Source organism: Embiotoca jacksoni, unplaced genomic scaffold (genome assembly GCF_022577435.1).
Source record: "Embiotoca jacksoni isolate LCO1_2020_lvr unplaced genomic scaffold, fEmbJac1.0.p SCAF_3, whole genome shotgun sequence".
Classification (NCBI taxonomy): domain Eukaryota; kingdom Metazoa; phylum Chordata; class Actinopteri; family Embiotocidae; genus Embiotoca; species Embiotoca jacksoni.
Genome location: NW_027185381.1, coordinates 6,955,300 through 6,978,960, shown reverse-complemented (window position 1 = coordinate 6,978,960; position 23,661 = coordinate 6,955,300). Strand labels below are relative to the sequence as shown.

The 23,661-nt window shown below is 39.7% G+C and overlaps 1 protein-coding gene across 6 annotated transcripts in view; it reads right to left on the bottom strand.

The window, feature by feature from the left end:
- LOC138206745 (AP-3 complex subunit beta-2) overlaps positions 1 to 23,661 on the bottom strand; it is a 48,018-nt gene that overhangs the window by 19,631 nt on the left and 4,726 nt on the right. For 2 of the 6 annotated variants that reach the window (XM_069163704.1, XM_069163706.1), the window contains exons 2-17: positions 10,856 to 10,931; positions 10,244 to 10,318; positions 9,835 to 9,930; positions 8,752 to 8,912; positions 8,433 to 8,499; positions 7,861 to 8,043; positions 6,664 to 6,864; positions 5,126 to 5,223; positions 3,632 to 3,686; positions 3,446 to 3,517; positions 3,286 to 3,348; positions 3,018 to 3,150; positions 2,598 to 2,707; positions 2,196 to 2,372; positions 1,144 to 1,330; positions 39 to 157 (exon numbers count right to left, since the gene is read on the bottom strand). In XM_069163704.1, the coding sequence (XP_069019805.1) occupies positions 39 to 157; positions 1,144 to 1,330; positions 2,196 to 2,372; positions 2,598 to 2,707; positions 3,018 to 3,150; positions 3,286 to 3,348; positions 3,446 to 3,517; positions 3,632 to 3,686; positions 5,126 to 5,223; positions 6,664 to 6,864; positions 7,861 to 8,043; positions 8,433 to 8,499; positions 8,752 to 8,912; positions 9,835 to 9,930; positions 10,244 to 10,318; positions 10,856 to 10,931 (1,873 nt within the window). Of the gene's footprint in view, positions 1 to 26; positions 158 to 1,143; positions 1,331 to 2,195; positions 2,373 to 2,597; positions 2,708 to 3,017; positions 3,151 to 3,285; positions 3,349 to 3,445; positions 3,518 to 3,631; positions 3,687 to 5,125; positions 5,224 to 6,663; positions 6,865 to 7,860; positions 8,044 to 8,432; positions 8,500 to 8,751; positions 8,913 to 9,834; positions 9,931 to 10,243; positions 10,319 to 10,855; positions 10,932 to 20,055; positions 21,166 to 23,661 lie in introns of those variants that run through there. The other 4 variants (XM_069163700.1, XM_069163701.1, XM_069163703.1 and 1 more) reach the window with 4 other exon arrangements.

Below are 23,661 nucleotides of genomic sequence, written 5' to 3'. Positions count from 1 at the left end.
TAAGTTACTGTTCCCACTGCACGCACAGACTCCTTCACCTCCACGTTGCGCACGGAGGGGTCAGGGGCGGCTTCAGGCCAGTCAGGCAACTCCTGGTAGCCCCCAGCCTTGGCATTCAGCAGGTGGGACAATGAACCCAACTGGAAGTGGTCTCGATCTGTAACAACAAGAAGAGAGAACGATTCAGGAACGTAAATCTGCAGGGATGCACGAGGATAAGTGCAACACGGAGTGCACTTTGTGGCTCCTGATGTTCTTCTTTTATTGGGAGAATAATCATGCGCTAATATTTGGAGCCACAGTATAGTTTCCATAATTTGGGGGCTTTGGGAGACATGAAATCAGTTTCACCGAGCTGATGTGACTGGAGAACAGGTTTGCTGTATGTTGTAGAAAGTGTGTTGAACTATTCGAATTTAATGGATGCAGTGCACCAATATATACGTATATATACAGACAACCAATCCTGAATTACTCTGAAGAAAACCTGGCGATTCTCAGTTCTGAAGTTGCAAACACCATCATTTGTGAATGATTTATAGTTTTTTGGATGTTAACTTGAACAGAGAAGAGAGGTAATAATATCATTGACCTCAAACATAAATCACACTAAATCCAAAATTATATCTACCAAGTCTGCTGCAGAGTTATGACCCTGAGAGGGATACATTATGTTCGATTTAGAGTCACTGCTGCAGCTGCTGACCGCGTTGGTAAGTCGGCCAAGTCAGTCAATAACTAACTTCCTGTTCCTTTCACCTCGCAGCGTCTCTGCCTCACCTCTCTCCCTCTGCGCCTAGTGCTGGTGGTGAAACAACTATATTCTGGCAACAGGAAAATTCATATTTAATTGTGATAAGTGTGATCAGTTCGTAGTGTCTCTCTCATTTTCATTAGACGTCGTACTGAAGCATTAGAAGTACCAAAGTTAATTACGACCTAACGAAGCTGCTAAAATGAATTTTGCCATTTTAATTTCAAAAGTTTTTTTTAATATGAAAATAAATTTAGAATAAAAGATCACAACTTTTTTTTTTTTAAATAGTTGTTTTTTTTTACAGCATACATAAGAGTAATCTCTGTTTCAATGTTCATGGTTATCTAATAATATAATAAGACTGTGTATCTGTGCAGCTTGTGTACCTTTAAATGGAGACTCGAGGATGGGTGCCGGTTTCAGGGCGAGGAACAGTTTCTTAGCGTACTTGCTGAGGGCTCCACTCTTCTCAGTAGGCACAATGAGCTGGCGAATGAAGCGCGCCCGATCACGGATGTCGTAGTTCTGGTCATATTTGGCCAGGTTGAGAACATACTGCGTCAACAGTTTGGTCTGTGAGGGGAAGGAACATGAAGGACATTTAGACGTTTATCCACATTTAAAGTATGAGTGTGTCCAGCTGTGCCCTCTGTGATGCTGAACAAGTCCTATGATGGGAATGAAAAGTAGAAGACATTGGACTGGGTAATTTGATAGGGTGTCACTTGGTGCTTGCCAGATGTTTTATAGGGATTCCATAGTAAATAGTCAGCAATAATATGTACAGTAACTAGGATGAATTTGTGGATTGCTAGGTGGTTCTGTGTCGTTCATAGGTTGTTGCTGGGTAGTTACTTGGATAAAGTCAAGGATTTCTATTTAGTTGCTATGGCCTCTGTAATTTTCTGAATACATTCCAGGGTTGTTATTTGGTTTCTAGGGTGTTCTGGGGAGTTGGTAGGGTGTTAACATTTGGTTAATAGTGGGCATTAGGTTGCTATATAGATGGGCACTATGTACTGTCTCTAGTCAGAGTTAGTTAAGTGGCAGTGGTGGAAAGTATATTCACTCCTATTATAGAGATACACTTTTTACTCCACTGCATTTACAACTCATTTTAAATATTTTGTTGCTCGTTACTTTCCATATTCAAATGAATGATACAAAATATAATCAACAAATAAATTTGGATCTATTATAATACATTAACATAAGAGTTGATTGGGGCGTGTTTGCAAGCTACCAACAGTATTCAATTCAATTCAATTCAATTCAATTCAATTTCAAGTAGAAAAATTTTAAAGATCACAACACATTTAAATGGTATAAAAACCAAGGATAATTGTTTTACAAAATGTTTGATACAGTTTTAGTTGGCCAGAAAAAGTTTTATAGTATTTTTTAAAATACTGGTGACAGAAAAACACGTCATTCACACCTGTTTGGAGTTCGTGAGATACAGCTTGGCTGCCAAATTGATGATTTGTAGCTTGACAATGTCCTCCTCATTAGTGAACGACTTGGCCATCTTCCTCAGAACATCCGGGGCAATCTTAGGTACATGTTCACAGTATTCTCCAATCAGCCACAGGATACTGGCTCGCGCCATCGGCACCTGAAAACGCAGGTAAATGAAATGGTTGCGAAAATCAGCCTTGTTCACTCACAACTGCACATATTGAGGTAAACAGAGTTTTAACAATGAAGCACACTTAGCTTTGTTCACCACAGAAAATATGAAATAAGACTCTCTAAAGACATTTTTAGAAACTGTGATGGCACATTGAGGGAAAAAGCTGAAAGCCAGATATTAATTGCAGTTGATTAATAAGATGCTCACCTGAATGTTGTCTGTTAGTTTTGCCATGTGCTTGATGATGTCACTGTGTTTCTCTGGTTGCATCTGCAGCAGCTTCTTGATAACAACCACTGACTCCGCGACCACCAACTCTGTACAAGAGGAGAAATGAGCACTGAATACGTTTTTGTTCTTCCTTTTTTCATCCTTTTGAGTAAATGAAATGAATTTATTTCAAACGAATTAGTCCCTTAATTATTCACTGATCACATGTTACTTATTTTCGCTATTTGGCAAAGTTACTGTAAAAACAGTATTCTATTATTTACAAATGCAAAGTAATGAGCTTGATTACCATTTAAACCAAGAACCAATATTACTTCATGCTATCCATGCCAATTTATTCCTCCTACATGATATGTACTGTTCAAAAAGTGTCTTGAATAAAACAAAAAGTCCTACCGTCTCGGTTGGACAGCAGCTGCACCAGACCGTTCAGACATGTGTCCCTCACTTCGCCGATGTTAGTAGCACAGCGGCCAATGGCTTGGATTGTTGCAGCCACAAAATCTTTATCCATGCTTTTAATGTATGTCTGACAAAGAAAAAAACCCATTAGTAATTCATAAACGAAGGCTATTACTTGTGAATCCTTCCCTGCAGAATATATCTGCTAATTGACAGCAAGATTTGCTCTTCTCAGAGCATCATTTATTCCCTTTCATTGTACCTGAAATTCTCTGAGAATAGTGGAAATGTTGGTCTCATTGGCCAGATTGGTGAGAACCTCCAGCTGCAGAAGACAGAAACAAAACAAAACACTGTTTCACAGTGTTCTCCACAAGCTGCTAGAAACTTGTAACTATAGGGAGCACAAAATAGGAAGGAACCTTTAGGACTTTGATCTGAGTTGGGTCTGTGGAGCGGATGTAGAAACTCTTCAGATATGGTTCAAACATCCCCTGCAAACATCGCATGACATAAAATAAAACTCAGTGAACCTGCAGCTTTATCAGCATTCGATTTCAAGCGCCACACACACACAAACATACAAAACAGCACCAGGTGTAGCTCACCCGTCTCTTAATGGTCATCGTTGCTACGTTCTGAAGGACGACATACTGCACTTCACTGGAGGAAGAGACAGAAGCAGTGATTGATGGAGCAAACGTAGATGTATTCAGTCAGGTGTCTTTCTCGATTCCAACTGACACTATTATTGCCTTCAAATGGAACTTGTGGTTACGACACGGGAAACCGTGTGAACAGTTTGCTTGCCGTTGAAGCGGTTAAGTCGTGGAAACACAACCTGGATGGCGTCTAGAAGCCGTACAGGCTAACAATTTAGCAAGCTCGCAGGCAGGTAATTAAACAAAGAAAATGCACAAGCGTAATGACTGTTGAAACATCAACAGTTTCCTCAGACTTATGATTTAGTTATGGAGAAAAACGATATGACTAAATTTACAATATAATAACTTATCATCTAATGAAAAGTGAACCTCATAGCTTCCGTCATTCCCGTAAACTTTAGCAAACACTTCACAAATCATGAACTCAGAGCCCTCAGTAAATTCATACAGCTATAATTCATATAGCTGTGGACACTTTGGACATCCACAGCTGCTCACAACACTCAAAGGAATAAAAAGCCACTAGCATTACTTATAGCGTACAGTGCCAACAGCTAGCTGACAAAATAAGCAGCTAATGTTAGCAAATAACAAAATTCTTAGGATTAAGTGACCAAGTTTATCCTAAAGTAACACTTCATAAAGTGTTATGTCATATTATTCACAAGAAAATGACTAAATCACAAAAGACATTTCACGTTATCTCTTGTTCAAATTCTAAATCAAAGTTGTCAGAAATTTCTGAAAGCTATTAAAATTTAGCTTTGTCTGCTTAATTTTCGGTTATTTTCGTAGGTGGCCCAGTGAACAAACATGACAAATAAATAAATAAATGACTTCTGTGGCTTTCTTGTTAAATATCTGGGCTTTATTATTCAAAGTAGTAAATCAGACGGGTTCTTATGAGAGTTGAGACACTACAGACTCCATAGAAACGAGCCTAATGAAAGCCATCGCACAGCACAGTGGATTTCTGACAAATCCCCCACAGAGAGATGCTGCTGTTTGGTCGCTGTTGACTGATGATCCCATTACAGCTCACCCACAGCCACAAGACCACTTGTTCAATAAAAAGCTGACAGTATGCAGGACTTGCAGCCGAGAGGCCACCTATGTGCTGTCATCACTCTTTATGGTTTATGCTTTTATGTTTACTTCAGCTTCTCTGAGCTCCCTGTTTAATTTCCCCTTCTGCTTTAGGGCTATAGAGATTTATTTTACCAACCCCACTTGTCATTTTGTTGTTGTCACACTGTTTTCCACTTTGCTGAGTCTCATGGTCATTAAACTCGGCTCTTTTCTCATTCAGTTGTTTTTTTTCTCCATTTCAACTTGTGTTTTGTTCCTTTCCAGCTGAGACTAAAGTTGCCTGGCTTCTATACTTTTGGAGTGTTGCACTTCAAATAGACATTTAAAATTATAAACAGTGAAGCTCACCTGTGGCTCCTCAGGAGACGGACCAAGGCCTTGGCGATCACACCAATCTCCGCTTTAGGGGCAAGGTGAAAATATAGCTGAGCCACGGCCATCACCACCTGGATTGTAAAAACAATGAGGAAAGAATAGAAGATGGGGTACATTTCATGCAGCCGAACCCGAACGAACCAGCTATATAAAATACAGAACATAGATGGGTGTACTGTAGCGTCCCTTTTCAGTAATGTGCTTTGGTCACTACTGAAAAGTCATTAATTTCCAGCAGTCCGTTACCAATGCATCACTGCCTTATTGCACTGCAGACGTGGAATGTGTTTGGATTTATTCTGCCAGTGTTGAATATGCATGAAAGAACTAAAGCAAATAATACTTTGCTCTCTTCTTACCACTCGCAGCTACAAGTTCGAGAAGTAATCTGGCACTTGATTCATTCATGAGACAGTTTGAGAGGTTTTTTTGTTTAAGAACATAAATAGCATCCTGCACACAATTTAAATCTGCATTAATTAATAAGCGGCATTCCTATTACCATCCTCTGAGAGAAGAATTTATTTTATTAAAGTTTTTTTAGACGTTAAATTCTTCACAACATGCATTTTCACCAGCTGACTTTATCTGGTTGCTATTTGGTGCAAAGCAGCGTATCAGACTGAAAACACCTCTGCTTGGAAAAATGTTAATGAGAATGAATCAGAACAGTAAAGTTCAGGGCTGTAAAACCAAAACAATGAGCTAAAAGATGATACAACTTTCAGACAGCTGAGAGGAACCTTTTCTGAGGGTTTTTCAGTACAACTGTTACTTGTTGACATTGATTGACTACTGACATAAAAATATTGATCAGTCACTTTAAACCTACAATAATTGATTTGTTTGCACCCAGCAGAAAAACTGACACGTTAGCAAACAGTTGCTTTTTTACACATCCAGCAGTCATGGAGCATCATTTGGACGGTGTTTCTGGCCAGACGATGAACATAAGCTCGACAATCAGCCTCAATAAGAACAATTATAGAGCTCACTGATTGGCTTCTATGCACTATCCAAGATGTGTCAGTAATAATCTTGAAGTGTGTTTCTTACATTTAATGTCTCATTGAAGCAATGAGCTTATCAGCAACAGTACAAAAGCAGACTGATCTTCGACAGGAGAATTTCACAACATCTAACATGGGACAAAACAGGCCTCCCAAGGTGACCACAGCAGCACTAATGTAGTGTGATGCTTTATTAATTTCCTGTGGGAAATTGTCACTTGTCCTCATGTCTGAGTGAGAGGTCAGCTCTGATTAAGCGCCTTGCTCAAGGACACTTGAGCCTTAAAATGCTTGAGTGACGGCGGCTTAATGACATGAACGAAGGTCGTGCATATGAAGACCTCATCTACCTCACGCCAACCTGCTGCACTACACAGAAGGATGTTGGAGAGGGAACAATTACAACATGTACCATGGCAACTGACTGAAGAGGAGAGTTAATGGGCTGAGCTTTATTAAACTGACATAAGATGTGTGTATAATTCAAAAGTGCCGTCTCACAGCTGCGTTGCGGCTCTGCAGGAGCGGCTTAGTGTTCCTCAGCAGCAGCCGGTGGTCGGGATCCATCACATACGGCTTCCTCTTGGCCATGGTGGCAGCCTCGGCCTTCTTCTCCTTCTCATCCTCCTCATCTTCATCTTCATCCTCATCGGAGCCGTAGAAGGTCTTGTCCCCGCCGCCTCCCTCCTCCAGCAAGGACTCCTGCAGAGACCGTGACGATTAAGCTACTCAGAGAGAATCTCCACTGCATGGCAAGCAGTTAGTCACTTAAATAATCTCTACAAGTCACCAGACAGTTAAAGCAGCTACACTGTGTATGAGAATTGGTATCTTTAGACTTCCTCCTGTTCCACAAACATGAAGTCCAAATCCACTGCGCCAGTTTGTCACCACATGAATAGAGAATTATCATAATACAAAAAATGGCTCAATTTGTGTCTGGTCACTTTTAAGAAAACGAGTCAACAGGTGAGTCTGAAAAACAGATAAATACACAGAATTGAGATGGCAACAGTGAAAGAGGAAAATAACGACAGGCTTTATTGTACCAAAGCTCTGTCACAATGGCAGAAGTAGAAGACAATAATTAATCCCAACAGAATAAAAATTGCACTATTGAAAAACATGTACCTAGACACTTTTGCTGCACAGTAATCTCACAATATGCAATTTATATGCAAATGAATTGTTTTTGAAAACACACGATGAGTAAACTTACTTCTTGAGGTTTCAGTTTGCTGCAACATGCCACAACGAGTCAAACATTGAATTCAATGAAATCAAATTCGTTGAAACATGTAAGTGTAAGCAGTGGCCGCATGTACAGCATTCATTAAGATTCAAAAGAACTTCACTGTCCCTCACAAAGCAATATAAATTAGCCTTTCAATTTAGTAATGAAACACATATTGTGTTACTGTGTAAAACTAGTTGTGATCCTGAAAAAATAACTAATCAAAACATGAGACAACAACTCTGACAAAAACAGCAAAGATCTCTCACTCCATTGAGCACCTCTTCCGTGTTTTCTTTCACTTTCAATTAGGCACGTAGGGTTTTTGGATTGTTGATCAGACAAACTAAGCATTATTTCCTTATTTTCTGTCATTTTCTATATAATAATAAAGTAATCATTGGTGATAATTATTGTTAGCTGTCGCGCTACTTGCTTACACATTCTGTACATTCATTACTCACGTTGATGTTCGGGTTGAGGAACTGGGTCCTGGCGTAGCGGGTCAACATGTTGATGATGACGACCTGCCCCCACTCCTCCACGTCGATCAGGAGATTACACAACTTCCTGTAGTTCTTGTGGATCAGGTCGATGCGCTCGGGACACACCTCCTCAAAAGCCATAACGACGCTTCCAGCCACCAGCTGCGGCACATTTTCAATCACACGGCAGGTGGTGATGTCAGGATAACGTTATTAAATACCATCTGTCAGCAGTGTACATGTTACCTATGAGGAGTATTCATGCATTGTAACATTACATCTTAAATTCAACAAAAAAAAACTATAAATGGTGCCTGAATTCAAAAGTCTGCTCCTGCATTTTGCTCTGAAAAAGCTTATGCAAAAAATAAAAGGTGAAAAGGGATACTGGTTAAACAAATGATAAGCCATGAAACAACCGAGGCATTGAATGCAATCTGGCGCTGCGCACAGCAGCTGGTCCTGATGTCATGAGCGGGCTGTGCTTTTCAAAACGATGTTTGCGTTTGGTGAAAAAAAAAACCTGCTGGAGGAATGGAGGAAGCACCCACCGTGGTTTTGTCTGCGAGGAGTTTCTCTATGACTTCAATCAGCTGGTCTTTTTGTTCAGGATCCAAACTGAGGGCAGAGAAAACTAAATCAATCAAATTCACAAGACAAGAAATGTTGAGACTGTTAGCAATCTGTCCGACACTGAAAAATCCTACCCAAGAGTATAAAACAAATGGATTGTGCTGCCAGAGCAGAAGTGGGTTCCCGGACGTTTCTACCTTTTACTTCTATAATGTCAGTGGTAGTAATTCATACCAACACTTGATCTATTTTGTTTTTAAAAGTCTCCGAGCTGAAGGTGCCCTAATAGAGTTGTACCTGTAAAGTTTCGGGATTGCATGAGCAGCCGTCTTCCTGACATATGGAGACATATCTGAAGCGGCTTCCTTGATTGCCAACATCATTATTGGGACGATGATTGTAACTCGTATGCTGGAGAGGACTCGAAGGGCACTGGCTCTGATTAGCTGGTTAGGATCCTGAAAAAATGCAAAGTAAGAATATTAGAGATGTTGGGATGTTAAAGATTTATTCCTGCAAAACAGAAAGAAAAGCGGACGAGAAGTCAGCAGCTATGCTACCAGCTCTATGAGACTGTGCCTTAACATGGTAGTTCTTCAAGCTGAATGCTAAAGTCAGCACACTAACATGCTCACATCCTGATGTTTAGCGGGTTGATTCTTTGTCATTTAGTAAATTAGCATGCTAAAATTTGGTCATTTTCACTGTGGCTGATGGGAATGTCAGCAGTTTTGCAAGTATTTGCTAATATTTGTATTAGTTTTAGATAAACTCACTTAACTATTGTTCAAAATAAAGTGTCAAGTGATACAATTTTTTTTACAATTTATTCTCTTGGGATTACGAATGTTTGAACAAAATTTTGTAGCAATCCATCCAATATGTATAGATATTTCAAAAATTAAAAAAATCACAGGATTAACAAAATCAGAGGGATTAATCACCTGGTTTCCATTAATAACTGCACAAAATTTGGTGCCATTGCATCTAGTAAATGTTGAGTCATTTCAGTGAATAAATTAAAGCTTTGATTTACTGTAGGCACTGGAGGAAAACTCACAAACATCATTCACATTTTTTTCTCAAGGGCACTTGAAAGTGTGTGGCAACTTTCATGGCAATCCAATTCGATAATTTTCAAGATATTACAGTCAAATCTATAAATGCCGATCTTATTGTAGCGGTAAAGGAAAGTATCTCTGAACCTCTGGAAGAAATTTCTCGGCCATCCATCCATTTGCTGTTAAGTTATTAACATTATGCATTGCATGCCACTCGCCGCTGTCATGCAGTAATTCTTTATTTGTTGAGTTTCATTATTAACTCACACCCACAATTTTGATAAGTGTGTTTCAACGACGCTTATGTAAATTGCTGTACCTTCAAGCCACGCTGAAACGTGGAGATGGAGAGCAGAGCGAGATCTTGCTGCTCCTCGGCGTAACGCACCAAGTAGACATAGACCAGCTTCTTCACCTGGAGGGAGGAGCAGTGAGATGGAAAAAAGACCCATAAAAAAATTCCAAATTATGTAGATTAGTTCAGTTATTTTCTCTGAGATAAATTTGACGTGGAGAGATAAAGCTCAGTGATAAAAAGCTCAAAAAGAGGAGAGGAACATTGCAATTTTGTTCAGGTGAGATAAAACTAAACCCTATGGGGCTTTTATAAATGTGATAAGATAAATGCAGAAATTATGAGCAAGGAAAGTAAAATAATAAAATACAAAGAGCAGAAGACACAGAGCACATAATACAAGAAGCAACACGAAACTGGGCTCATTACAAACCTCGATGTTTTTACAGGCCACATTTTTCACCACAGCGGGGAAGAGATCTGATGCGTTTTTACCTCGGGCGATCATCTGCAAAGATAACATGCACAAGAATTCACAAGGTGACATTTTTCAATCATCTGCAAGAAGAAGTGCAAAGTTGTTTTTTTTTTTTTATTTAATTCCAGTCTCTTTTCATGCTTTTTCTTCTCTTTCATCCTGCAGGGATGATGAATGAAAAGATGGGTGTGGAGCTTCAGAAGAAGGAATCTAACAAGATTATAAATATTTAACAGCTGACAGCACAGTTTGCATCTCTTACCACTGTCCTTATATCATCTCAGGCTGGCTTTGTCTTATAGTTTACGAATATTAAGTCTCTAGAATGAGAGGATTTACAGTTGGTTAGATTGTGATATCTTATTTGGCTCGTTACCAATAAAATGATGAAATAGTACTGTGCTTTGGGTCTTTTCTGGGAGTCAGAGTAAATTAAAAATGATGCAAGTTGTGTTTTGCTTAAAAAAATGTTGCTCCAATATTTTGCGTGTCTTTGTCCTTCACTCACAGTGTGCAGATGAACCTACTGATCCACAAAATCCCACAGTAAACATTATTTATACTCACAGCCACGATCCGCTTCATTGCCTCCAGCTTCAGGGAGTCTTTGTTGCTATCCAGCATCTCTTTCAAGTCGTCGTGTCTGTGGGAAGAAAACGTGGAAAATTAGCTCACGGCTTGGTTTTGCATATTATTTTAACAGCGCAGGAAACTGCAGAAGACACAGATTGACAAAACAAGAACCACAAACCTGTTTTACAATTTTCATTCAATGCTCAAAACTGATCAGTGAGTGTGACCCAGAAATTATTCTCTTTGAAGTGGAAAATCTGGCTCGCAAAATATGGAAACCTTTGAAATAGCTACTGAAGCTGGATAATTGGAAAGTGACATAATCCCCGAAACATGTTGACTTCTTACAGACAGATTGCTGATATTTTAAAAGAAACAATAGAAATGTGTGAAAGTACAGCTCTAAACAAACAAAGGATGGTCTATTTGTAACACTCAAGCTCGTTACTTTATTATTTAGACAGACCACCCACGATGATGAGAAGTGATCGAAATGCTCAAGCAATAAATCAGGTACTTGATAAGTCAATTTAACCGGCAACATTTGATGAATGCCCAAATATCCAACAGTCTCCGGCTTCAGCTCAGATCATATATCAGGATTGGCTGTTTTTCTCTGGTTTAATAATTGATGCAAAAAGGCACTTTGCTTTATGAAACTATTATGGACGTTCAATTTAAGCATCATAAAATGATTCTCATATATTCCAATAACAAACATTGTTGTTTAAAGCAGCCTACTTTTTGGTACCTTCCAAAATTGAATGTCAAATGTCAATTTGTTAGCATGTTGACATCAACTAGCATAAAAATTTAGCATCAATTTTCAGGTCATTATCTTGTTTGCTTATTCTTTTGTCACGCCGGCTACCTCCTGATTTGATTGATGATATTTGCAATTTTAGGTTATTTTGCTATAATTAGGCAAATTTCTCGTAAAGCTACTTGTGTTTAGACCCTCGACTGTATGTGGTTTCAGACAGCATTTTGCATTTGAAATCTTTAACATCTTTGGTTTTAAAGAAACAAATTTGAAATACATTGTCCAAATATACATGTATTTCAACATCCAGTCATTTAAGTAGTAAAGCTGAGAGGTTTGGTTGAGTATGACTGTGTTTCAGCATACAGGCTCCTACCAATGAAATTTGGTTTGAGTCTTTTTTATGCAAACTTAAAAGACAGTTTTGAGAGCAAATTTATCACATTGCAATCAATCTTTGATCACAAAAGCACATGAACTAAACGTAAAATTATTTCAATTACAAATAAATGATCCCTTGCGGTTGTGTTGGTTTCAGTCATTGACTTCAGAAATTTGCCTATAAAACCTTTTTTTTGTGTCAAAAATACGTTGTAGTTTTGGTTGTAAATCAGATCTCTTTTTTGGTTGAAAGTCAAAAACTTTTGCTTGCAAGTAGAATTGGATGTAACGGGTGGGAACTACACTGATGGATGAAACAAGAGTTTCTAGTGGTGGGTTTGACTTGAATCCACAGCACGACTACACACACACATTTCCCTTACTCGCGCTGTAAAGACTTGACAGAAGAGGACTTTATGTTGAGCTACATGAAGGTCAGCTGACATTATATTGCACTTTTCTATTGAAATGCTTGTAAATGTAGCCTAGCGTGGTTTTAACTTTTTTTTTTCTATTACCTATATTTTGTGTTGTCAATGTCATACCTCCAGCAGCATAGACTTTACTGGTATGCTGCTCGTATTTGCCCCCGCACATAATGTCAACCCTAACGCTCATGCTACTTGGTACGTCCGTATAATATGCTGCTGTTAAAAAACAGCATGTGTTGGTGCAAAACGAGCAGCACATATCGCTGAAGGAATCCGCGCCACCTATAACACCGTAGTTGTAACTTCAACTACCTCAGCTACATAAAACCAGTCTAACTGGATTTCATTTACACTGTCTTACACATGAGTCTCTGACGTGTGTGTTGCATTGCCCCACAGAGGGTTATGTCTGCTAAGACATCTGTACAATTCTTTAGAGAAGTGATAGACTCCATAACATTGAGAATATGAGATTTAAATAATAGCAACTATTACATAATGAACATGATACACACAAAAGCATTTCAATAGAAAACAGCAGTATTATGTCAACTGGCCTTCATGTAGCTCGACATACAGTTCTCTCCTGTTGAGTGTTTACAGAGGGTGTGAGGGAGTTGTGTGTGTGTGTGTATCCATGCTGTGGATCAAAGTCAAACCCACCAATCGAAACACTTGTCTCTCCATCAGCATAAATCAGCAAAAACGCCCACTATGTAAAATTCAGCTGGCAACCAAAAGTTTTTAACTGGCAATCAAAAGTTTTTGACTCACAACCAAAGAGATCTGATTTGCAATCAAAAAGTTTTTGTGACACAATAAAGAGGCTTTGTAACCAAAATGCTGAAATCTGTGACTGAAACCAACAAAACTGTCCAGAATAATTTGTTTCCAGATCATTTTATTGTCAGTTCATAAGTTTTTACCTGCAAATTTGATTTTTGATTGTAAGTGTGAGAAATTTGCGCTCAAGTCTGACTTTTATGCTTACATCAAAAAGACACAAGAGTAAGGTCACCGTGTAAAACATTTTTCAGCCCTGTTCCTCCATCACCCCCACCAGAGACAATGGGAACAGACCGGTCAGCTCACACGTGATCCTTGTTTGAGTGGATCTAAGCCGACATCTCCACCCTGCTTCAATGGAAATACATACGAACAACACTGACAGTTTCTACCAAACACGCAAGGAGGAACATACAACAACAGTTACACAGAAAACAGCTGGAACATCAGTTTTGCTGCCTCTCAATCATCAAGAAAAGACAACATAACTTCAAACTTTTCCAGTTCATGAAGACCTCTAAGCCAGCAGGTTTTTTTAAAATTCACATTTTCATTTAGTTTGGAAAAAAATTAAGACCGCAGTGATACTGACTTTATTTAATAGAATTTTTGATTCTGTAGAGATAGTGGAGATAGATCAGCATTGGCCAAATGATAAATTTTCCATTGCTGTCCTGCCTTAGTCAAGTGTTGAATTATCCATCATGATAACAAGAAAATGATTGAAACACGCCCAAGTATCCATCCATTCCTCCTTTATCTATGCCCACTTTGTCCTGTACAGGGTCAGACAGGAGAATATGCCAACTCCAAACTTCTGGGTTAGGACCCAGAACCGTCTTACAAGAGCAAGTAGTCGAAACGTTAAACTAAGGGACCGTTTGAGAGTGGAACTGTGGAAGTATTCAAAGACTGACAGCAACAGTGATTTAACACAGATCTCTGATGCTTTCAGTGCCTGATCGAGGTAATGATATCACACCCCTTCAAGCATACAGACAAAACTGTAAACTGTTTCCAAACCACCAAACAGACTGTATCTCCTGACAGAGAGATTTTCCAATATGACTCGTTGTCATTATCCACTTGTCATTTGGAGGTGTGGGAATGAAGGGTGGGGTTAGGCTGGCCGTGGGTGGGGGTGATTTAATAGCTGCAGGTCTGCACATTTCCCCCAGCCAGTTTCCAAGGAAACAAAGGATGCAATAAAATGAGGTTAAGTGATTTCCTGCCTTCCTGCAGAGCTTTTGTTGCATCGGACAGTGTTTACATGAGGGACTGAAGGTCTGTGGTGAAAACACACAGCGATGGACTCTCAGGACCCAGTCCCGATAATGTATTTAACTTACGTAACATATGATAAGTTACCTGTATGTAACGTTACTTGCATATAACTATATCAAAACCAAACCCTGTTCTTTTCTAAACCCTGACCACATGGTTTTTTGTGCCCAAACTTAAGGCACCTCACTTTTCACACCGAGGTGAGGCAAAATGGGACTCTGACAGGGTATCATCGAGTCGACTGACGGGTGTATTACACGCTTTAGCGTGATATCGGGTGGGACATTTATGGCCAGTGTTTGAGATTTTCCTTTAGTATATATCCTGCAAAATCATGGTGCCCTTCAGAAAATCTGCATAAATGTATGTTACAGAGAATTTTTAAGCAGATTCAGATTCAGATTAAAAAAGAAAAGTGTGAACATTTTTCAACTCTTGGTGAGCCCGTTGTCAAGCTACTGCCGTTCATTAAAACAACTTAAATAAATAGGCTGTACTCAGGAAAAAACATGTTGGTGGACACAGGCCTTAGGTTGTTGCAGCAGTGGCAAAGGGTCAGCCGGTTTCGGCGCACGCTTATTGGTTAAAATTAACCGACTAACCAAAGCGATTCCCTACGGAGAGGGACCACACCCATATTCACGCAGTGAAATTGGGTCTGATTCACATCCGGTTAGTATTGTTTGGCTGATGTCCTTCGGAGTCTGCAGGACTCTGCTGAGGACATTCGACCACACTGTGGTGGCGTCTGCCATGTTTTATGCAGCGGTCTGCTGTGGGGCTTCAGGCACAGAGAGGGACAGGAGACGACTGAGCAAGCTGGTCCAAAGGACCGGCTCTGTCCTGGATAGTCCTCTGGACTCCATACAGGAGGTGGGTGAGAGGAGGATGTTAGCCAAGCTGACATCGATCATGGACAACACCTCTCACCCTCTCCATGAGACTGTAGGAGCTTTAAGCAGCTGTTTCAGTTCAGACTGCTGCACCCTCAGTGCAGGAAAGAGCGCTACTGTAGGTCGTAGGTCCCAACGGCTGTCAGCCTCTTCAACACCAGCCTAAAATGACATTGCATTATATATCATTTTAATTCATAGCACCTGACACTTTCCATTCATCTCAAGCTGTTTTATTTTTTTTTTTGTGTGTATGTAGTTTGTGTATGTGTATTTTTCATTGGTCTTACTTTTTCTAAAAAAAAATATATATATATATTTTTACCTATCTTATCTTACTGTATACGTATTTGTACTTTTTTCTTAATGTGTGCACCTTTTTTTTCCTAACTGTTTCTATGCTGCTGTGATGACTGCATTTCCCCATTGTGGCATTAATAAAGTCTAAATTCTAAGTCTAAGTCTAAAGTCTAAGCCTTTGGTGAAGGTTTGTACTCTCTGGTTGTTTTATATTTTATTCAAATGTTAGAAGCACTTCATGATTTCACTGTCCTTGTTAGTGTGTTAGCATTAAACAATGTGAGTGCCAGAAAGCTTCAACAATCACAGGAAGTACTGTATATAAAAATCATTTCAACACAATTTTCTGTGATTTATTATGATCTCAGAGAGAGATTTACATAAACCTCCCAACACCACACATGTACTGAAGGCAGACTCAAACCAGCATTACAAATTCATATCCCATGATCCAAACTTTGCATTACTCCGCTGTAAGAGTGTGAGTTTGCCGGGGAAGACGATATATCTCATCCGCGTTGGTTATATGACAGCAGTGAATAGAGCCTTTACAGTCTGTGAGGAGGTGGCCACTGCAGAACAGTCAATTTATCACGACTCTGCCTTGAGTTTAACGTGTGTGTGTGTGTGTGTGTGTGTGTGTGTGTGTGTGTGTGTGTGTGTGTGTGTGTGTGTGTGTGTTTGTGGGACTGTGTGCTAAGAAAAGAATCTGCTTTCATATCCGTCAAGCATCAAAGTGTTAATAATTGCATTGCATCACGAATAATATAGTTCACTTTGTCACGCACTTCAAAACCTAAATTCATCAAAGACTGTCAAATTGAAAGGATTATTTTTGGATGCGAGCGGTGAACTGACGCTGGTTTCCTGGTAACAGATATGTGGCTGTGTCCCAAAACAAATTAAAAAAAATTGATTTTTAGAAATAGCAAATATAGCTTGCCCAAAGCACTGAAGGCCCCGACATGAGCATGAGTAACCCTAATGCTGATTTGCGGCAGAAAATGAAGGTCCCAGTGGTTCATGTCTCACTGAAATTGTGATGATGGGTCGCAGCCTCTGGCCACGACTCCAGAAATGTGAACATTTCTATCAACATAATTTGTTTAGTACAGTTTGAAACCTCCATCCAATGCCTTTGATGCCAGCTTATAAACCTGAAGTGTTTTTTTTTTTCTCATAAACTGCAAGACAGACGGACATAATATGAAAAAAAAAGTCGACACCAAAAACATGTAACACCTAAAATAGAAGCTACTGTAAATATATCGTACATTTCTACGGCTGATTTTGAGTGATTTTGTGAGGCAGTGTTTATAAGTAAATAACGCTAACATCACTGTGCTAACATGCTCACAACGAGTGCTAAAATGCCGAGGTGAAGGCAAGCATCAGCTACTGTTCACTATCCTTACAATCTTAGTTTAAATCTATGCTAATATTTGCTAATTACGACTAAACACAAAGCTGAGGCATAGGACAAATTACAGGTTTGACTTGATGTTGGAACTGGATGAAAAGTTAAGGGAGCATAAACATTTTGACAGCTCATCCTGCAAGAATGTGTGTTGCAGGTATGAATATCATTCCACTTAAATGCACAAATGTCAATGTTGTTGCAACACTGAAAGCAAAACCCAGGGGATTCATCCTCTGGGAACCATGAACGTCTGTACCAAAGTTTGTGCCAATCCGTGCAATAGATTCTGGGATATTTTATAGGATAAATAAACACTTAACCTGGTCAGGGAATCATTACTGTCATTGGGATTCATCCTCTGGGAACAATGAATGTCTGTTCCGAATTTTGTGGCCATCCATGTGATGGATGTTGGGATATTTCACAAGACAAGTGGGAGCTTAACTGGCTGCAGACTCACAAAAAGGTACAAATGTTGACCAGTAGATGGATAGCATCACATCTTCATATACACTGACTGACAAATTTTGATGTCTAACATTTTTTTTTTTTACTTAAAATTGGACACAGATATTCATGAATTATACAGGACTTACAGTAATCAACTATAAATGAATGAATTTGAATTGGTGACAGTCTTGTTAAAATACACTGCAACCACATGATGTTGTTTTGACTTTGTTTTTGCAATACTATAACTGTCTTTTTCCATATTTATGAACTACAGCTGAATGTAAAGAGTTCCAATCATTTCTCTAGATGTTTTCAACGAGCTTTCGAGGTAAGAGGAAATCACTAAATCGTGATTTACAGGCCAGGTTGACAAGTAAATTTCAAAATTCGGCTGACATTTTAATGTTATACCTGACAAGATGGAATGGGAGAGCAGAGAAACTTCCTAACAAAAGTTTTAATTTGTTTCACAGTTTGTGTTCATTAAAACCCTGATTAGCCTCACTAATTAATAAAGTGACAGGGATTTATGTGCCTTGTTTGATAAAAAAAAAAAAAAAAAAAGTCTTTAGAGCATCTAATTAAAACTGGACGTGAAAACAATCCTTACATTTGCTGTAGCTGTGGCCAAACATTGAAACTGTCAATGTGGAATTATTTGCAACCACAGACAAGATCATTAAGGACATGTGGTTGCTTCAAAAACAGAAGAAAAAGGGGTGGGGTGGGGGGGACATCATTTTACAACAATTGCAGCCTTCTTTCTTCCAGTTAAATCATGATATAATGTCCAACCAACAGAAAGACTCAGTGACTCAGTAAATGAAGTTATTAATGGACCACAAGACAAAATACTCTAGAGCAGCTCCAAGAAAAAAGGTGACAATCATTCAGGCACTACAAACTATCTGCTAAACCCTGATGTGTTTTCACAAACCATATATGTCACTTCTGCACATTTCTTTTTGAAATAAAGCCTCATCTTGAGCACCTACAGGAAAAACGACCCTTTGACTGTTCTTCTACTCCTTCGCTCATCCCCAAAGGGCCCGCAGTAACTCTACACCAACACTGGTTCTCTCATTTCTTTGGATTTTGTCCCGTCCTGCCGAACAACAGCTGAATTTACAAACAGCTCTGAATTATTGAACCCTCTGTGGTACAACAGAGCACTCGAGTGGTCAGGTTACATGGCATCAAAGCCAAGAGATCAGCAGGACTCTCCAGCTGGAAAGTCTCCATTGAAGTAGGGCCAGTCTTCAATGATAAAACTCCAGATGCAACGTCAGTTTGTTCACCAAGAACAGACCGCAATAACGTGAAAAGATATGAAAATGTATTCGCATGAATCAACGGCGAGTGAAAGATTGAAGAGTTGCAGCTTGCATTTATAAGCAGCTGGTTAGGCTGTTTTACATAAGCCGACTCTTTCAGCAGAGACAATTCTTGTTTTTCCACCGCAACAGATATAAAATTTGCCTCTTAAAACCAACCAGAACTTCAGTACAGCTCTCAACTTGTCAACTTAAAAGGAACGACTGTAGCTTGTAGGTATGACCCAATAAAATCTAAACGTGTAATTATATCTCTCTTGATGCAAATCTATTTCTGAAGAGTTCTACATTTGCTTTTCACTTTAGAGGTTTGCAGTCTAATTAATTAGAGAAGCCGCTATGGCCTCTGTTTGATACAGTCGGTCTGTCTACTAAGTCATCTTCTATTGGAATAGCACTAATACAGAGAAGCTATACTGTTTGTCCCTTCTCTGATGTCTGTACCAAGTCTTCTTACTGACCAGGGCCCCTCCAGAGCACTATAACATCTAATACAAGTGGCTCCCATCTTTTTTGTAAATGAAGCTCTTTCTACTTAAAACTCCATTTCACATTTTGCATCTGTTCATGTGTTGTGAGCAATTCAACTGAAGATCGATGCTCCCAGATGTTATCCATAGATGTGAGCCGAAACTTGAAAGAGTTGAAAGTCGGTCAACAGAATATAAATTGGTAACTATTTTAATAATCAATTAACTGCTTTTTAACAGAAGGGTCAGATATTTTCTGATTCCAGCTTCTCCAATGAGGATGTTTTACATCACTGTAAACTGAATGTCTTTGGGTTTTGGACTCGTGGTTGGAAAAATATTAGATATTTAAAAATGTGACTTTGGACTCTGCAGAGGGTATTTTTTGGTATTTATCTAAAATGATTATAAATAATTACTATAAGTTGGTATTTTATTGGACACTTCAGGTGGCAAAAGGCTCCAGTATTTCATTATACAGAGGCAAAGACTGGAGAAAAGTAAAATTTCTCTTGCAACCCACCGTGTGCAATTCGAACTCCACTAACCTACACTCGTATTATTCTGTTAGTCCAACATCTTAAACTTGTCCTGCATTCTGCCCTGGAAAGAAAAGAAGCTGAATGCCTTTAAATATGAGTGGAGCATGGAAGGCTCGAACAGGTCTCGATTATCCTACCGCAACGGCTGAGTTTGGAAACTGCCCCCACCGCCACCTTCCTCCAGCCGGGCTCGTTCCTCTTGGTCTCCACTGCCTCCCCCACCTCCACCTGTACCTCCAGATCGGAGGTAGCGCAGCTCATCGGGCTGGAGGGCGCTGTACCAGGAGTGATGCCCGCTATCGGGGCTCAGCACAGGGCTCTTGTCCTCCTCCTGGCCTTGGACCTGACTCTGCACCGTCTTCACGATGTTCACCGCGTTCACCGGCAGCTGCAGGAGCTTTTGCATGGTGGTCATCTTTGAAACTTCAGTCTCAACCTGTAGAACCGCAGGTAGAAATAGACAGTGGGGCAGTTTTCTTCAGCAAACCTTTGCTGTTGATCAGTCAGAATCCTCTCGGTGCTTCTCAGACAGTTTTCACACAACAAAGAGCAGCGTCAGCTTCTGTTACAAATACTCCTTCCCTCTAAGGTGAGGCATATCCAATGTGGAAATCCAATGTGCACGACTGGCAAAACAATCCTCTTCACAAATGCTCCACTGTGGGAAGGTTGATATATTTTGCTGCCTGAGAGCTGTAATCCAAATCCAGCGGAGCTCCGGAGCCCTGTAGGTTTTTTTATTTCTCCTTCTGTTCCTGCTGAGTCTGTGCGCATCCAGCGGAGCGGCCGACATCAGCTGCTCAGTAAATGGATGCTCGGCAAGGGGCGTGGACTTTTATTTGCCGTGACGCCTCTCCTCTCGCTGCTCCTCCCGCTGCTCATGTGGTTCCTGTTGCAGCAGCCTCTCTGTGCGTACATAATATGTCCACATATTCACATCCATACAGCTCACTAACTATGACACAGCCTCTTGCCACCGTTACCACTCCCCTCCCCTTCGCGCCTGTCCTCTTTGCTCCGACTCTTCCCATCAACAACGACAAATCTCACTTCCCTCATTCACATTGACTCTCCCTCTATCGCAGCTTTCTTTATCTGCCTTCACCTGCGCTCACTGCCAACAAACCTCTGCTGACACCCGACAGATGCTTTGAAATATTCCTCAGTCTACTTGCTCATTATGTTTAAAAAATGTTCCTGTCTTGTCCATTTTCTATAGTCTGCGTGGTGCCCCGTTTTTTTTTTTGGTTTTTTTTTTATCATCTTACATGACTCAGCTTTCTGGCAGTGTCGTGATGAGGACATCTCCCTCTCTCTCTCTCTCTCTCTCTCTCTCTCTCTCCCACTCATTTCTTTTAGGCTCGAACCAAAATAACTGGCTTAAGGCACATTACACATATGCTCTTCCTGTCGTCCGTAACAGCTTCGTCAGGATCTGTTGACATTTGCTAAAGACTAATATGATTTTTAACCCGTGATGTCATCAAGAGACCCCGGGGGCTGCCACATTTACAGTGAATTACACTGAACATGACAGTCCAAGTACAGTGTGTTTTATAATGCTGTAAAAACAAATGCAACGTTGGATATAAACCTGAGAAAATGTCCTCCTGCAGTCACTTCAGAAACTAATTTTGATGATTTAACAAATTGCACTCTTTGATCTCCTGGTTCTCAATTTAAAGTAATCTCCAATGAACAGAAAAAAAAAGGAACATCACAGGCTTTCTTCAAAACATCCCAAGAAGATCCAGCTCTGCAAATCTCTTATCATTCTGATAACAACAGACTGCTGCTGCTAAGTCCTACTTAGATTTTCTCCTTTTCTTGTCCAAAGTGTATCCGACTTTCATCAATTAGTATCTCTTGTGGTTTAAAAAGCTGCATTGTGTTATCAGAGTTAGATGAGAAGGTTGGTACCACTCTCATGGCTATGTCTCAATTTGCATACAGTGCAGAGCACTTATGCACTTCAGGTTATGAGTACACCATTTAGGTCCTGTTTGTGCACTAACATGTTGCCATATGACAACATGTTAGTGCACAAACAGGACCTAAATGGTCCTCAGGTTTAGGCTCAGGTTTATATCCAACATTGCATTTGTTTTTACAGCATTATAAACATGTTGCCATCTGACAACATGTTATAGCACAAACAGGACCTAAATGGTGTACTCACAACCGTCAAAAAAATTAATATGAAATACCAGACACTTGCCACACACAATGGCATCTTGGCTGGAAGGGAGCAACCACAGACATATTTTCCAACTGTTGAAATTGGCGGTTGACGAAGCTCCTGCTGTTGTAGCATACAGCACCATACAAATACAAGTTGCACATATCCACATACATTTTTTTTTATTTTTTACTAAGTACCACAATACTGTTCAGTATGTTTATCATGAGCGTGACACAGGGGGCACAAAAACAAGGTCATTTTTAAGTTAAATGACCAAACAAAACTGGCAGATATGTTGGCAGGCGATGTATTCAAATGCGGTTCTCCATTACCATAAATACACAACAGCTGTGTGTGATTTGAGACAACAACACCCTGGTAAAATTCACACACTATGCAATTAAGTGTACTAAAACGTTGTGTACCACATCCAAGTGTACAAATGGATTTACAGAAAGTGAGAAATGTGAGTCTACCACCAGCAAACAGCTAGCTTCCCTATTCAAAGGTTAGTTTTGTAGGATTTAGTGGAATGTATTGGCAGAAATTGAACATATTTTCATAATTACATTTTCATAGGTGTATAATCACCTGAACCAACCATTTCTTGTGATTTCATGACTTTTGAAGGAGATCTTCATGTCCTCATGAATCTTTCTACAGAAGCCCAGGAGAGACAAACCAAACACTGTCTCTAGAGAGGGCCTTTCATAACTAATAATACAAGTGGTTCCCAATCTGCAACCTCACCATTAGATGCTACTAAATCCTACAGACTCTCACTTTAAAGGAAACAAACCTCACTAACCAGCCCCTCTAAAGCTGACCAGGAAACATGTGATATGTTTGATCAGGTTGTACAAAAACTGTAAAGGCAACAGTTTGTGGTTTTATGCCAGGTTATGTGTCAAACTATATGTCGGGCGGGCGCAGTGTCTTCCTCGAGTCTCCTTTGGGTGCTTTATGCGACCTCACAGTGCCGATTTGACATTTTGGGAAATAAACTTCTTCTCTTTCTTGTTGTGAATTTGATGATAAACTTAATGGCACTTTCTAATCTTAGCTTTGCATGAAGCCCAGAAACAGGAGGACATACACTCTCTGAGCACTTTATTAGGAACACCTGTGTAATATAGTGCAGTCCAATACAGCCCTGCCATACATTATGCTCTTATGAAGCTTTTGTCAACATTATCAGAGAGGGGATGATTCTACTTTATGTTTAGTGCTTGGTGAGTGTAGCCACTATAACTCTGTTCTCATTGTTACCCTTTGGATTTTGTGAAAATTAACCAACAAGATATAACATGTTAATCAGGCGACTTCTGGAGGTGCTGGAATATAGATTTCATTCTCTTTGGACAGACCAAGGCTAGTTTTTTCCCAGTCTTTCTGCTAAACTAAGCTTCTCAAGACAAAAGTTTATGTCTCAAAATGTCCTTTAAAAACAAAAACATTTTATCTTTATCCACATTAATGACAGAACAATCATCTAATACATGAAAGAAAAATGAAAAAACACAAGTAACCCATAAAAGAAAAAAAGATGCTGCATTAAATT